We start from the raw sequence: 16,627 nt of genomic DNA, 5'->3' as shown, positions 1-16,627 counted from the left end.
AATTGTAGTTAGTCACAAAACTAAAGCAGTCTTCCTTTATGAAAGGATTCCATTTGCAGAAACTGGATTTAGACCCGCTTTTTCCCATAGCTGCGCTCTGGCTGACATCCCCGGGGTGTCTCTGTAGTGACATCTACTGGTGGGCAGCGGCTCTTCATGTTTCTGGTTTACACGGTCCCACCCCATTAGCCCCGTCCCTTCCTGGGGGTTGTCGGGTCACGTTGTTTATTGCTTCTATACGTGAACTACCTTGGTCAGGGTGCATAGTGGCCAAAACTCTTGTCAGAGCCTGAAAGGCTATTTGCCGGCTGCACTGGGCTGGGAGGGAAAGTTACGTAGGAAATACTGAAAGAAGCATCGCTTGAAGAGTTGCCTGAAAGTCAGTCTGTGAGGACATCGGTAGGTTGGAGGAGGTATGTGACAATGCAGAGCGGGAAGTGGGGAAAAGCATGAACCCGGGAATAGGAAAGAAGCAAAGAAAATAATGACAGGAGAGCGTGAATCTTCAGGCTCAGGCAGTCATGGTACGGGGCTTGAGGGTCCAGCCGTCAGAGGAGAGGATTGAAGCCCGGTTCTGCCCGTTATTAGCTGTGAGCTTGGGGGATTTCTCAACCACGTCCCTCAGCTTCCGTTTCCTGCTCAGTCGAAAGTGGGTGCCAACTGATCCTCGTTTCCATTATCTAGCGACGTCCGGCACGTGACCAGTGCTGCATAAATGTCAGTCCCTCTTCCCTCTTACTCTAACTCCTACAGCAATAAGCACGGGATGGCAGATCGCTCTCCCTGGCAGCAGAAAGCGCTTTTCCTCAATGGTAACTTGGCAGAGAAAAGGCGGGCGGGGAGGCTGGGAATGATGGCCCATCTGCTTCTGGCTCGCTCTGCCCAGTCTCTCTCTCTAGCACAGCCGGAATCCACGCTCTCCCTCCTCACCGTGCCAGCCAGGCCCCTTCTTGGCTCTTGCCCTGGGCACCTGCTGCTGGAAGAGTCCCAGCTGCGTTGCCAAGCTTTACCACCGGCCTCAACTTCCCCGTCACTCACCCCCTCGCCTCCCAGCACCCTGTCTGCTGCTTGCCCTCCCCCCAACCTGCCTTGGGCCTCAGGATCTCACTTTCCCTCGCTTCCGCTTCCTCCCCTGGGTGGCCCGATGCCCCTTTGCTCTCCGGCCCATGACCGTCCCACTGCCTGTGCCCTCCCGGCCTCCTCCTCGGGGCACCCCTCCATCAGGCCGGCCCGGTCTGTCTCCACTGTCTTCGGCTTGGCCCGCCATTGGTCTTTTCCTTAGGATATTATCCGGCTCAGCATCCCCCCCTTCTTTGAAAGCAAACAGAACCGTTACATCATTCCGTCTCCTCCTGAGGCTTCTCCATTGAACACTTTCTCTTTCTCCCACCTTCCATCTTCGGGCGGGTTTCTGGAAAGAGGGTTCTACACTTGCAGGCCACACCCCTCACCTCCTGTTCAGGTGCTGACCCGCCATGATCAGTCTTCAGTCTCCTTTGTTCCACCAAATGCCCTCCAACCCCTGTTTTCCTCTCAGCACCTTTGATGCACTTATCCAACCCCTTTTCCTTCTGGAAACCCCTCAGGGGACCTCCATAACCCACGCCTCTCTTCTGGTCTTGCTTTGTCCCATCGCTCACCGCTCTGCCCCAGTCCCCAAGGGGTGTCCTTTCTCTCCCCACCTCTTCACATTAGGGAGTCCCCAGGCCCCATCATCGGGCCTCTTCTCTCCTAATTCTGTGCTATTCACCCCCATGGCACCACTTCCTCAGGTGATTTCTCTGGCCCAGCTCACTTTTTCATGCCTTCCTCTGCCCACTGGGCATGTCCCCTTGGCTATCCGTCGGGCTCCTGAAACTCAGTGTGTCAGAAGTGAAACTTTTCTGGGCCTTCACGCTGTTCCTCCTGCCACAAAGGGTACAGCCTCCATGTGTGCTTCCTCCGTCCCCACCCGTGACCCTGTAGCTGATCCGGAACCACAGCCGCCCACGGCGCATCTACTCCCTGAGGCCGGGCGCCGCATCTCTTGGTTGGTTGAGCCTACCTCCGCTGCATCTCTCAGAGCTGTCCTCTCTCTTTTCCCTTGGCCGCTGTCTGTCAACCCTCCCCCTCCCCGTTCCTAGCTTTCGTTGTATGTGACTCTCCCAGCCGTGCCTTCGCCCTCCTGACCTGCCAACCTCTAGGCCTTTCTACAGCCATTGTCATCGTTAGCTCTGTGCGGGATGTTTTTAACCCCCTCCGCCGGCCCGCTCTACCTCCCCGGCCTGAGCCCCGTCCCCAGCGCCATCCTGGCTGCCGAGTGACCGCTTGCCGTGAATGTGTCTCACTCCCCGGTCTCTGTGCCTTTGCCGAGCCCATTCCCTCCTCCTAGAACCTTTCTCTCCAGTCACCCTTCCTCTTCTGGCCGCCTCCTAGTCCTCCTCCTCCAGGATGGGGCCGTCAGCAGCTCCCCGATACCTTCCCTCCCGAATGGTCGGTCCCTTTGGCGTACTTGCGCAGCTCTGCGTCTTACCTCCCTGTGTGCGGACTCCCCCGCATCTGCAGTGTGTCGGCTTGTCTGTCTGCACTGTGCTGTGTTCTGAGCTCTTGGGAGCTAGGAACGTGTCTTGCTCGCTTCGGAGTTCGCAGAGCCTAGCAAGCAGGCGGGCCTCCGGACTTGCACGCTAAACCGGTTAGGAACTACCTGTCCAGAAGGGTGGTCGAAGTTAAAGCACACAGGGGGAGGCACGTGAAGGGGGGATGCCTGTGCCAAGTGGGCCCTTGGGGTCTTGTGGATGACGGGGTGTGACGAGTGTGTCTTGGGCGGTGGGGACGGGGCTGTGGGGGGGGGGGGACTTTACTCAGCACGAATCCCCCGCCTGAATCCTCTCTGCCTTCCCTTGTCATAGGTGTCAGACAACAAAGCGTCCCTGCCGCCCAAGCCAGGGACCATGGCTGCAGGTGGTGGTGGCGGGCCAGCCTCTCTGTCCTCGGCAACATCCTCCCCCCTGTCATCCTCTTTGGGAACAGCCGGACACAGAGCCAACTCCCCGTCTCTGTTTGGCTCGGAAGGAAAACCAAAGACGGAGCCTGCGGCCAGCAGCCAGGCGGCCGTGGAGGAGCTAAGGACGCAGGTCCGCGAGCTGAGGAGCATCATCGAGACTATGAAGGACCAGCAGAAGTGAGTGTCGGGCCCTTCTCTGGCCACCCCGCAGGTTGTTCTCTGCTGGGCCACGGCCTCGTTCCGCAAGCCTGGGTCCCCGCCTGCCTCGGCACGCGGCCCGCTTCCCCAGGGTGGTGGCAGCAGGGGTGAGTTGGGTTTGAACCTGAGAGGCTTCGCTTCCCTCAGCTTCTTGTATAAACCGGATCCGCTGCACGCAGGGACGGCGGGCCGCTGAAAAGGAAGATCTTTAAATCCCCACGAGATGAAGTATGCACGTGTACCGCTTTGTAACAAGCCCAACAGCCAGCTTTTCTTCTAGCACCAGAAAACTGGCCATTTCTTCAGTGAGCTGTCTGACGAAGTAACCGGCTTGCGTTTAGGGGCTGTAATGGATGACAGAGATGTGGGGGATCTTTAGACCCAAGACCTTACGCTTCACAAGATGTTCTGCTTGTGAGACTCGGGGCTCTCTCCGCGCGTGCCTACACACGCTCTCCGCACCCCTGGTCCTCACGGAGCACTTAGATGCGGAGAAAGGCCCATAAGCGAAAACAAATTGCACACATAAACATTACCCAGGGCGCTGTATGCGGTGACAAAGACAGTAAAGAGGTTAGACGCCGCGAGGTCCTTACCTGCGTAAACTGACGCTCGGAGTTTAGGGATTTCTTAGCTCTTTCTTGGGGGAAATGGGGCAGCGGGGGGCATCTATGGAGGTGTTTCCCAAAGAGGAGTTTTTAAAAATAATTTTTTTTTATATTTTCAGAATTTATTTTGAGATAGAGTGCAAGCAGGGGAGGGGCAGAGAGAGAGGGCGAGGGAGAGAATCTCTCACCAGAGAGCCCAACTCAGGGCTTGAACTCACGAACCCTGAGATCACGATCTGAGCCGGAGTCGGGCGCTTCACCAACCGAGCCACCCAGGCGGCCCTGAATGGGCTTTTGAAAGACGATCTAGGGTCACCAAGAGCAGAGCAGTCCAGCGGACAGAGCAGCACGGGTGGGCTCGCGGGCACACGGAGCAGCCTGGTGGCTGGCGAGTCGGCGCATCCCTGCAGGCGCCTGGCCTTCTGGGTGGGAGGTGCCGGGGCAGTGGCGGGCGGTGGCCCGGAGACCCACGGTCATGCCCCGGGGGCACTTCTGCAGCTGGCAGAAGCCTGGCGTGCCAGATGGCCCTGATGTGTGTTGTGGCCAGATACTTGGGGGATTTGGGGTTAAACACGGTGATTGCTTCTCTAAAGGACTACTCCCAGCCTTTGCTGGACATCAGGAAGACGGAGAGGATGGTGTGCTAGTTTTCTGAAACGTACCTAATCTCAGAACCCCTTTTCTCTAGAGCACCCTAGGACAAGGGTTACGAGGGACTTACTCGGAGCGTTGCGGCTCCGTTCAGGTTCTGTTCCGCTCCAGCTGGGAGGTGTCGTATGACATTGGGGTCCCCCGGTCTTACCCCTTCCCTGGAAGATATCCATCAAATAACTGCCGACTCAACCGGCTGGATCTAGAGAGGGTGTCTCAGGGCCAGCCGGGCTGCCTCCAGTTCTGTCAAGTCCCTATCTCCTATCCGATTCTGTGGGTTACAGGTTTAGGTAACCAACCACCAGCCCCGTCCGTGTCCGGGTGACGTGTGTCTCCTGCCTAGACAGGGACCCCACGGCCCCAGTACATCCCAGAGCGCTGGTCCTCAGCCTTCTGAAGAGGACCATCACTGAGTCGGGCTGGCCTGGATCCAGGGCTTCAGCCCTTGGGGCCGCTGATTGGGGCCTGGAGCATCAGAAATGGCCTGCGCCTGCCTCACAGTGAAGATCTGTCAGCGCTTCAGGGCCTCCCCCTCCCCCCAGCCCGCCCCATGTCCCTCCCCGCCGTGAGGCCCGGGCCCAGTTGCCCAGTATTGTCCTTCCCCGGCCAATATCTTGTCGAATCAGCGGGTCACAGAGACCGCTCTCCAATGCCCGTCTCTGTCAGCCGTCGTCAGCCTGGCCTCCGTGCCCACGGCCATCGGGCCCCAAAAAATCTCCTGTCTTCGTTCCACGTGTCCCTTTCAGCCTTCAGCTGAAGTCTGTGCTGACTCCCCTCATCCCCCAACATGCTGGTTCTTACGTCCCTGCTCCAGCGCCGACCCTTCCCCATCAATCTCCCGATCTCCCTTCCTCTTTGTGGACTCGGGCCCCCGTTTACTGGTTCAAGACTCAGTGCCTTTCTTTGCACTGGCTCCCCCAACCAACTCCTCCGATCTGCCGGACTCCAGGCTTTGCCTGCCGTCGTCCTCCTGGAGTCGCGCTGTCTGCTTAGGATCACCGCTACTTCTTTCCTAAGCTCTGAGTAGTGCCCGCTGAGCTAGAGGTGCATAGCGCGTGCTTGAGCAAACACAGTAACGAGTCACAACTGGTTAATGTCAGAGAACCCGGTGTGTCGGCGGCAGGGCCGGGACACCGACCAAGTATAGGGACCATCACTTGAAGTGAGCACATGCAGTGTAGCTTATACCTTATTTATTATGCTGTTTCTGCAGTCCTTGGTTTTTGATTTCCCAATCCAGTTTGTAAAAACATACGTGTTAGATGGAATGTTTGATCCCTTAAAATGGAGTACAGTTCTCTGACCAGAGCAGTGATGGTTGCAGTGTCCGAAATACAGAGTCTTGAATTTGCAAGATGATCAATTGTGTCCCACTTCATTCTTTCATGTTGTAAAAGGCGTTAGACTGCGTGTCCTAACTCATGTCTACTTTCTCGATGACGTGATTACCATATCGTCAGTTCATCTACTTTAACCCCAAGATCCCAGGTATTACTATTTGTAAGGTTTTGTGAGACTCATTGGAAACATAGGCAGTAGCCTTTTATTACTTTAAAACTCTGTGAAAAATAAGTATGTGGGGAGTGACAGAAATGTCTGCAGTGAAAATCATTATGTAAATACACTTAAAGACCAGTGATTCCATAACCAAGGGATCGTTAGAGGGAAGGCGACAGAATCTCAGCCTGGATACCCGGAGTCTAAGGCCTCGGGCGAGTCCGTCCACCTCTCTGGCCTCGCCTTCCCCGTCTTTTCCTCGTAGGAGAAGCTTGGACTAAGGGATCTCAGAGGTCATTTCAGACCTCCTGTTGGACGGCTACACATCTGGGGAGCCCAGAAATAATAGCAAGCCTTTCTGTCTGCGGTAAATATCAAGCAATAACAATGCAAAGGAAACACAATGTTGTGTCCACGTTTTGTTTGTAAAAGGCTCAGATGGACTTTGTAATGGTAAGAGGCTTCTTATCTCTTATTGAGGAAGTCTGGGCTTTTGTTTCATTTCGTGGCCATTTGTTTTTCAGACGAGAGATTAAGCAGTTACTGTCAGAGTTGGATGAAGAGAAGAAAATCCGGCTTCGGTTGCAGGTGGGTCCCTCGGGGTCCTGCTCCCTCTTGAGAGGCTCAGTTCGGGTTGGGGGCAGCATCGGGGCTTCATTTTGAAAGTAAATGATTTTTAGTTCTCTGCAGATTTAGATGTGCAATCAAATCCTGTGGCGATTTTCTTGGAATTGTACAGGCTCATGTTCTCATCCTCTCCTGCGATCCAGGAAGTCTTGGGGAAGGGAGGCATTTACTAAATGTGCCCCTAGTTGGGTTTCTCGTCTGGGGCTTATCTGAAACGTCTCCGTGAAAAGCTCCCTCCAATTTCCAAAGGCCTCATTAGAGTAACTGCCAGAGGGCATGGGGCTGGGGGGACCCCACTGCCAGCGGGCTTCTGTCATTGGAACTCCAAAGACCACAGCTGTCCGCGCTCAGAACTTGCTTTCACCTCTTTACCCCTCACCGACGGCCGTGTCAGTCCTGCCAGGGCCCCCTTCACCCTCCGAGCCAACTCAGCCGTTACCAAGTGGCAGAGGGTTGCAAAAGGCCAGAGGCAGACTTTCAGCTTTCGTCCAGTTGGTGTCCTTGGTGGTCACTGGGACCCAGGCTACTTAAAGAAACGCTAGGGAACTGCTTCTCAGACAGTCTCCCCGCCCCCCCGCCCCCGGGCCCAACCGGAGCTGCCTTCCAACACTGCTAGGTGGTCCAGCACGTCTGGACAGCCTGCTCCGCCCTCCGGCCAGGACACTGCAGTTACTGCCGCTTCTGACAAGTGGTGGTTCCTGGCAGCCCAAGAATGAAAACATCCACCATTTGCTAGCGCGCCGCATCTGTGCGCCTGCTCCCTAGGTTTATGTCATTTCTGGCATCGTCGTCAACTCGTCATTCAGAGGTCATTTTACCCGTTTCACCTTTAAAAGTGTCACGTTGATTATTTTCTTTGTCGACCGGGTTGATTATCTCTGAGCTTCTCTCACACCGGCGGATTCATTATGATTTTGTTCGGCTCTTGTTTTTCCTTTATAGATGGAAGTTAATGACATAAAGAAAGCTCTTCAATCAAAATGAATACTTGATAAATGAAATGTCACGTTATTCATCCTGAGTCCGAGACTCAAATTTTCCGCCCCAGCCAAAATAACCTTGTGCCAAAAGATTAAAGGTTTGCCTCAACATGTCCCTGTTTGCAAGATTAGCACAAAAGTCTTGATAGCACAACACAAATTCCATCCAAGAGGAGACTCTTCCCCATGGTATAATCCTGGGCATGGCACTGGTTGTGACTTAGAGCAAATTGTGCTAAAGGCTTTTTTTACTCTGAGATCTCATGCGAAACGAAAACTCAGGCAGTTTAGTCCATAGTGGTACTATTTTGATGATATTTTCCATTAATAAAATGTAATTTCAGATTATTCGTTTACAAGCTTTATAATTTTATGATTTTTTTAATCGTGTTTTGTCACAGATTCCCCCAGTGTTTGTATTCCACATCGTCCAGAGCAAGCGTTCCATTCTTTTGCTTTGGGCAGAAAGCTGCCTCGCTTTGTGTCCCCTCTAGATTCTATTACATATGCAATTTTAGGTCCGACCCGTCCCTTCCCCTGCCAGCCAACCCGCCACCCTAAGATAAATTTTAGCTTATATATGATGGTATATTTACAAAAAGAGAAAGAGAAAACCTGGTATTTGCAATGATCTGTGCCTTCTTTTTACCACCCTCTTGATTGGAGCTTTTGTGATGCAGCTACCATGATTCAAAAAACAAAACAAAACAAAACAAAAAAACCAAAAAACGAAAAAAAAACAAAAAAAAAAACAAAAAAACACAACAACAACAACAAAAAAAACCCCACATTTTTTTAAAGCCACTTCTCAAAGTCCACTAGAGGCCACTGTCTTCAAAGCTTCTCTCACCTAGCCAAAGGTCCCAAGAGGAGACAGCTGTGAAGTTGGGCGTGCTCTGTGGTGCCAGCTGTGACCTTTAAGTTCTCCTAGTTGTAGGTGGTTCATGGAACTAGAAATGTCACCCCTGCTTGATTTTTCATCAGCCAAGTTAAACCCCTGCTTCCTGTCCTTTGCACCTTTTGCGTGAACAGAATATGCATTATGAAAGCAAAAATAAATAAACGTAAAATGCAATGAAAACAAGGGGGGGAAGTTGTGTTATTTCCTGCACTGGGTCATCCGTGTGTGCTGTTGTTGAAACTGTACTCACATAATGTCATTTGCCTTGTTCTCTTGTAACCCCTTCCTCAGGTCCAAGAGAATGGGGGCACGCTCTTGTTGAAGTGTGGCCATTGGATCTTTCTTGCATTTATGGAATTGCTTTTTCCGTCCCCAGGAAACTGGTGTTTGCTTGTCCGCTTTATCTCTGTAGCAAATGAACAGCTCAGCCTTAGACTGTGTAACTGTTTCCTCATCCTTAGCTGAAAATAAGGGGGCATACTGTATTGCAAGATTGTTTGGGGATGGGGGGTGGGGGGTGGTCCCTTAAGGGCCCCTGAAGACGTTTCATGTGTTTCTAAAAAAGCTGCTTTGTCTATTTCCTGAGTTTTCGAGTGGAAGTACTAAACATTAATGGATTTGCACAACCACAAAGAATGAGAATTGATAACACGGAAGGAGTAATGCAAAAAAGAAATCACCACATGTTATCGATGATCAGAAGTATTACAAATAAATGTCTTTTTCTTCGTCTCTCCCTTCCCCCACCTTCCTCTTGCCGACATACTCATCCTTGCTGCTTGAGGCTGCGACTTCCTCCAGAGTACTGTCCCTACGGAGCCCACACACCCTGGTCTTCCGGGGCGGGGGCGCAATTAAGGGAAGGGAGCACATAGGGAAAGAAACCTCCCATCCTCCATTCCCATGCCTGGACATAATGCCTTTTCAGCAGCCTTGCCCGCAGTGTGCTGGGGGCTGGGAGCACCAAGCTTCCAAGGGCGGCATAAAACATTCCTGAACCCCTTGACTCTTCTACGCATTTCTACATTAAACTTAACGCCTTGAGAGATTTCCCACCGCCTAATAGAAGAATGAGGATTGAATTCTTTGATGTTTGGATTTCTCCTTTACTCATCATGAAAATCCCTAACGATATAGTTTTATATGATGTGTACACAGAGTAGGATTGTTAATAATTAAATTGAGAGGTTGGAGCGCCCTCGTGGGGCACTAGCAACCTGGAATGTAGAGAGCTCTCATCTTCCTCTCGCGGAAGCCACTGGCTTTCTTTGTACAAGGAGGGGGAGAAGTCATTCTAGAAGGAGGAGGTGGCATATTTAACGTCGTTACTGCCCCTTGGGCTAACCAGCAAGAGGATTCTACATTTTGGAACGGTCGAGCCGCTGCCTGAGCAGCCTCCATCTTTACTCTTTACAAAATGGACCCGTCAAGAATATTGAAAAGCTTGGAAGGATCGTTTTTGAAGAAATTCTTTTGCATTCAGCATGGACTCGACCAGCATCTATGGAGATTATTTTTTTGCTTCATTTTCTAAAATTGTATTTAGAAAAGTCTTAAGTATTGTGCTTTGTAAAGAAGATGATTAAAATGAAATTTTGTGAAAATATTTTTCTTCGAAGTTGTCATGGTCCAAGAGGAATGATTTCTTGGAATTCAAACCATTTTTCTCCATTTTACACAATTTGATTACTCTTAGAGAAACGTCTTTGGAAGACATATAGTACTCCTCACCCTACCTAATCTTTCCCAAGTGAACAGAAACAATCCATTAAAATCTCTGGCTGTGAAATCCAGTTTTACATTGTTCAATTTTACATTCATATTTAGGCAGAAAATTCTACTTAGCTCTACATTGTTTTTTTAGTGTAAAAATCATTAAATTATCATTATTCGAATAACTGTGTAAAGCCACTTTTATTCATACACAGCCCTCTAGGCAACATACTCAAGTACATGATTTGTTCTCTCCCATAAAGATAGCCCGTATCTATCATGACGTGTGTCTTCGGTTACTAATGGCGGAGTTTTATTTCCTTTCATAACCAGCTCTTTGATGGGAAAACCACAGGGCGTGTAATCAATTGCTCACATTTGCCACAGTCTGTATTAAAAATAATCCCCAGGACCCACGAAGCCCTTTGTATTATAACCTGAGGTCACCCGGGTCTCTTTTTTGTATTAGATTAGGTTTTGGTTCTCTAGCTATTTTCACACAAATTAATGTCAAGATGTTTTAGCACCAAGAGGGCTTGGTAAAAAAAATAAAAATTAAAATTAAAATTAAAAAAGCTTTTCTTTTCGGTTTAATACAAGGCTCATTGCAGTATCCAACAGAGGGAAGGAAGGCTTGGTGCTTATGACTTAAGCCTGGGGAAGAAGATGTCATTCCCAAAATTAGCTCTGATGAGGGAACACAGTGGCCAAGGCAGAGAAACTCTTTCCTGGTCAGAAATAAATGTTTGTCGGTGGTGTAAGGACAGAGGGGAGGTCCTGTCTCTTATGGTGATAAACAGTTGGTGTCATTCCTAATTCTGTCCCTAGGGTCACTGAGGCTTGATTCCCAACACACGGAGCAGAAGGCAGCCCCTGAAGCCAATGAGAATCTGTGAAGGAGATGCAGATCCCAGAGAGGTGGTTTCATTTCCTGGGTTTTTAACTGATCCCAAATTGGAGTGGCTCTGGGGGCAGCCTTTTCCTATAAATGACATGGTGTGGTCATCATGTGAATTTAGAGTTCACAGGAAAATGGGCTATTCCTTTTTTCTTGTTAGACCAATAGGTGATGAAATACTCGAACCATAGAGCAAGGTAACCTCGTAGGCTGTAGCTAGAGTTTTCTGAGGAGAAAAAAAATGAAAAAAAGAAGGGTTGAGTTCCTGGAAAACCAGCTTCATGGGGGGCACTTCTCTTTAAATGGCAACAAGTTTAATTAAATTGGGCAGATACAGCACTGTCATTTAAGTTGTGAATGCTTCCCTTCCCTCTTACCCCTATAGAATGTCACTAGTTCCTCCAAGAAACTAAGATATATTGTCAAGCTTTGAGCTTTTTGATGGGAAAGCGCCCTGGAAATGCAAAGCTTTATTATAGTTTTTATGCCTTAAAAAAAAAAAAGTTTAGGGGCACCTGGGTGGCTCAGTCAGGTAAGCGTCCGACTTCAGCTCAGGTCATAATCTCGCAGTTTGTGGGTCCGGGCCCCACGTCGGGCTCTGTGCTGACAGCTCAGAACCCGGAGCCTGCTTCGGATTCTGTGTCTCCTCCGCTCTTTGCCCCTCCCATGCTCATGCTTTGTCTCTGTTTCTCAATAATAAATAAATGTTAAGCAAAATTTTAAGTTTAGAGGAATCTACAAACAAACTTTAAAAATGAGCAAGCTGATAAGGCCATTCTGAAGCCAAACAGAAAAGCCAGGAAAATATCAGTAACATTTCCAAGGTTATTCCTCCTTGGAATAAACACACACACACACACACACACACAAACACACAAACACAGATATCTTAGGAGAAATGGACTGGATTCTCTCCAAGCTTCATTATTATTGCTTAGTCTGAATCTCCACCTGAGAGAACTGAGAACTTGGCTGGGGCAAATTAAACATGGATCAGGTGTTTATGATGTGTTGGACACCATAACAGGTGCTGAGTGCAATGTGGCCCCTGTCCTCATGAAGCTCAGACTGAGGGAAGTAGATGACAGGTAGGCAGGCAAGTCTTCCCCAGAACAAGACCATGACCACAGAGAGAAGTCCAGAGGCTTTAGAACTGCAGAGGAGAGGTGCCCAGTGGAGCCTTGAGAGTGGAGAGGACAGAGGAAGAGGGGTATTTTTGGTTAAAAACATTTTTTATACTCTAAAGCTGTGATGAACATCTCTGGGCATAAATCTACATCCACAGTTGGTTGGTTCTTTCTTCTTCTTCTTCTTCTTCTTCTTCCTCTTCTTCTTCTTCTTTTACAGAAAGAAAGGGACAGAGCGTGAGCTGGGGAGGGGCAGAGAGAGAGGGAGACACAGAATCTGAAGCAGGCTCCAGGCTCTGAGCTGTCAACACAGAGCCTGATGCAGGGCTTGAACTCGTGAACCTTGAGATCATGACCTGAGCCAAAGTCAGATGCTTAACCAGCTGAGCCACCCAGGCACCCCTATGTTTACATTTCTGATTTATCCTTAAGATAATTCCTAGAAGTGGAGTGTGAATATGAGTTACCTGAGATTTTAGCAAGAATAATTTTTGCAAGCAACAAAATCAAAAACAAGTGGGACCATATCAAACTAAAAAGGTTTTGCACAGCAAAAGAAACCATCAGCAAAGCAAAATGACAAGCTATGGAATGGGAAAAAAAATTTGCAAACCACACATCTGATAAGGGGTTAATATCAAAAAACAAAGAATTCATGCAACTCGATAGCAAAAAAACACAACCCAACTTGAAAATGGGCAAAAGACCTCGATAAACATTTCTCCAAAGATGGTATATATACAAAAGGCCAATAGGTACATGAAAAGATGCTCAACACCGCAAGCTATTAGGGAAATGCAAATCCAAATCACAATGAGATATTACCTCACACCTGTTACACTGGCCATCGTCAAAAAGACGAGATAAATGCTGGTGTGGATGTGGGGAAAAGGGAACCCTCATACGCTGTCAGTGGGATTGTAAAGTAGTACAGTCACTTTGGAAAACAGTATGGAAGGTCCTCAGAAGGTTAAAGACAGAGTTACCATATGATCCAGCAATTCCACTTCTGGGAATATAGCCAAAGGTAATGAAAACACCAACTCAAAAAAATGTCTGTACCCCATGTTCTTAACAGCATTAGTTATAATAGCCAAGGCATGGAAACAACCTAAGTGCCCACTGATAGGTGAATGGATAAAGAAGTTGTGGTATATCTATACACAATGGAATATTATCCAGCCATAAAAAATGAGGAAATCCTACCATTTGTAACAACATGGATGTACCTTGAAGGCATTACCCTAGGTGAGAGAAGTCAGATAGATAAAGGTAAATACTGTATGATCTCACTTATGTTTGGAATATAAAAAAAGAAACTGATAGAAAAATAAATAAGATTTGTGGTTACCAGAGGTGGGGAGGCGGATTTGGAGGAAGGTGGTAGAAAAGTACAAACTTCCAATTATAAGACAAAATAAGTACTAGGGATATAATGTACAACATGACGACTATAGCTAACACTGCTGTGTGGTATATAGGAATGTTTTTAAGAGAGTAAATCCCAAGAGTTCTCATCCCAAAGAGAATTTTTTTTACTTTTATTCTTCTTTCTTTTTATTGTTATCTGTATGGGAAGATGGATGTTAGCTGAACCCATTACAGTAATCATTTCACAATATATATAAATCAGATCATTGTGCTGTATGCCTTAAATGTACACAGTGATCTATGCCAATTATATCTCAATAAAACTGGAAAAAATATTAAGCCATATGCACAAATCCCTGGAAAGGAATTCAACATAATGAAAATACTTGTTTCATTAAGGTGGTGAAACTGTGAGCTACAAAATGGTTTTCTTTTAATATTGCTATTATTTGATAATTAAAATAATTATAAAAAATTTTAAAAGAAGGGGCACCTGGATGGCTCATTCAGTTAAGCATCTGACTCTTGATTTCAGCTCAGGTTATGATCTCACGGTTCGTGGGATCGAGCCCCGCATCAGGCTCCCTGCTGACAGCATGGAGCCTGCTTGGAATCCTCTCTCTCCCTCTCTCTGCCCTTCCCCTTTTTGTGCTTTCTCTCTCTCTCAAAATAAACATATGACAACTTTTTTAAGAATAATTTTTGCCCGATTATAAACATAGTTGAATTAACGTCAGTATGCAAAAGTGACTAACCATCCAACTGCCCCTAAAGTTGTATTTGCCTAAACCTCTATGGGTGTCAGGCCTGGATGTCTTCCTCCTGGCCAGTCGCTGCTCAAATGTCACCTAATCAGAGAGGCTGTCCCTAACCCACTAAATAAAAGAGCAACTGTAGCCTCAGTCCTCTCCCAGACACACACACACACACGCATGCGCGCACACACATCTATTTTCTGTCTTCCCTCCCTAGAATGAAACCACCATGAAGGTAGCGACTTCATTGTCTTCACTGCTGTATCCCCAGTACCTAAAACATACCGAAGTGAATAGTAAGCATTTGATACTGATTTGTTGACTGAATAGGTGAGTTGGTAATTGTGACTGATACCAAATGGAATTTATTCCATAAATTCGAGCAGCCCAGTTTGCCTTTACAAAAACTCTATGTGTTAGGGCGCCTGGGTGGCTCAGTCGGTTGAGCGTGCGACTTCGGCTCAGGTCATGATCTCGCGGTCCGTGAGTTCGAGCCCCGCGTCGGGCTCTGTGCTGACAGCTCAGAGCCTGGAGCCTTTTTCAGATTCTGTGTCTCCCTCTCTCTGACCCTCCCCCATTCATGCTCTGTCTCTCTCTGTCTCAAAAATAAATAAACGTTAAAAAATTAAAAAAAAACCCCTCTATGTGCAAAACTGTAGCATTAGGGAGGATTCCTGACATAAAACAGTTATGAAGAAAGCCTTTAGGGGCTCCTGGGTGCCTCAGTCGGTCAAGCATCCGACTTCGCCTCAGATCATGATCTCACGGTTCATAAGTTCCAGCCCTACATTGGGTTCTGTGCTGATGGTGCAGAGCCTGCTTTGAATCCTGTCTTCCTCTCTCTCTCTCTACCCCTCCCCCATCTCTCTCCCTCTTCTTTTCTCTCTCTCTCTCTCTCAAAAACAAACATTTAAAAGAAAAAAGCATTCAGAGGCACTTTACTTGAATGTGAGTCTCAACCCACACCCAGAGCCTAAGAAGAGTGCCTATGTTACCATGGATTTTTCAAACAAGTTCCCACTGTTACCTCTAAGACTATCATCCACCATTAGAAAACCATGGCTACCCCTGTTTTGAGACATAAAGCATTCTTTTTTTCATTAGATTCACTCTGGAGAAAGAATGAATTCAAAGGCGAGCCTATTCCTGGCACTTTGCTTTTGACACTACTCTGAAGTCACAGGAGCACCTAATTGTTGCCCCTCGGGGCTGGCCATCTGCCAGATGAATAAGGAGGATGTGCAGGCGAGCCCTGGGCCTCCCAACACATGCCATACAGCTCTTGGAGTGCCCTGGAAGAGCAGTGGTAGCAACACCAACCAGGAACCTGGTAGAAATCAAACTTTGGGGTTCTGCCCCAGACCTACTGAATCAAACTCTGCAGAGGAACCCAGCAGTCCGCATTTTAACTAGTCCTCTGGGAGCTTCTGATGCACACTGAAGCTTGAGGGCTGCTGTCATGGGCTGGGGGGGGGGGGTGGGGGAGAACATCTCATTCTCAATGAGTTGTGTGTAGAATAATCTATAGTCGTCTTCTCCAGAGATCTTTTATTAGATTGTGGCCGCACCACAACAAGGTGCGCTGTGTACAATAGTCTATTAGGTTGAACCATACGAAATTGCCATTTATGCAGGTCAAATATTGTTGGATAGGGTGTCCAGTCTCAGCTCAGACATCACAGAGCTACAAGACGTCCTTCCATGCTTGCAGTAAGGAAAAATTGGGACAGACCAGAAATTGAAAGAGAGCTGCGCTTGCAGAGCAAACGGCTATTTCAAAATCTGGAGAGAGAAGGGCACTTGCAGTGAGACACAGAAGTGGAACATTTGCTTACCAGGGACAGAAGCTACCAGATGCCATAAAGGTGGATAGGAAGATCAAGGTAGAAAACTGAACAAATTGCTGGAGGCTGAGTGTGGACTAGTTTGAGAGTATGAAGCTCCTGGGGAGAGAGGTTCCCACACTTTTGCAGGCTTTTCCTCCAGGAACCCCAAGTGGCTCTTAGATGGAAGACCAGGAGAAACCCAGAGAAAATTCATGGCACGGGCTGGAGGTGCTGGCTCTGGAGCCACTGAGAAATCTACACGGGCCTTTCTCACTTAAGGAACAAAAGGCTTATTCTGCAGGGGGAATGATCTGAGGACACTGGTGAAATAGCACTGCAGCTGGGGGAAGGGAATCCCACCCAGCCTCAGCCCCCAACTCACCTAAAGTAAAATTTTAACCTTAAGGGAGAAAGGCCTCAAGGCTGTTGACTGAGAACACTGTTGGATACCGACTGCATCTAGGGGAAAAGATTGGCCAGGGGGAGCTCTAT

The 16,627-nt window shown here is 48.3% G+C and overlaps 1 protein-coding gene across 4 annotated transcripts in view; it reads left to right on the top strand.

Annotated features, from left to right (window-relative positions):
* SH3KBP1 (SH3 domain containing kinase binding protein 1) overlaps positions 1–8,257 on the top strand; it is a 328,527-nt gene extending 320,270 nt beyond the window's left edge. For all 4 annotated transcript variants that reach the window (XM_042974825.1, XM_042974822.1, XM_042974824.1 and 1 more), the window contains 3 exons: positions 2,889–3,160; positions 6,462–6,525; positions 7,507–8,257. In XM_042974825.1, coding sequence (XP_042830759.1) covers positions 2,889–3,160; positions 6,462–6,525; positions 7,507–7,548 — 378 coding nt within the window. In that variant the 3' untranslated portion in view covers positions 7,549–8,257. The remainder of the gene's footprint in view (positions 1–2,888; positions 3,161–6,461; positions 6,526–7,506) is intronic.
* The last annotated feature ends 8,370 nt before the right edge of the window (positions 8,258–16,627 follow it).

The sequence above is a fragment of the Panthera tigris genome, chromosome X (assembly GCF_018350195.1).
Source record: "Panthera tigris isolate Pti1 chromosome X, P.tigris_Pti1_mat1.1, whole genome shotgun sequence".
NCBI lineage: Eukaryota > Metazoa > Chordata > Mammalia > Carnivora > Felidae > Panthera > Panthera tigris.
The sequence above is the reverse complement of the archived record's forward strand: the minus strand, read 5'-3'. Positions and strand labels throughout refer to the sequence as shown.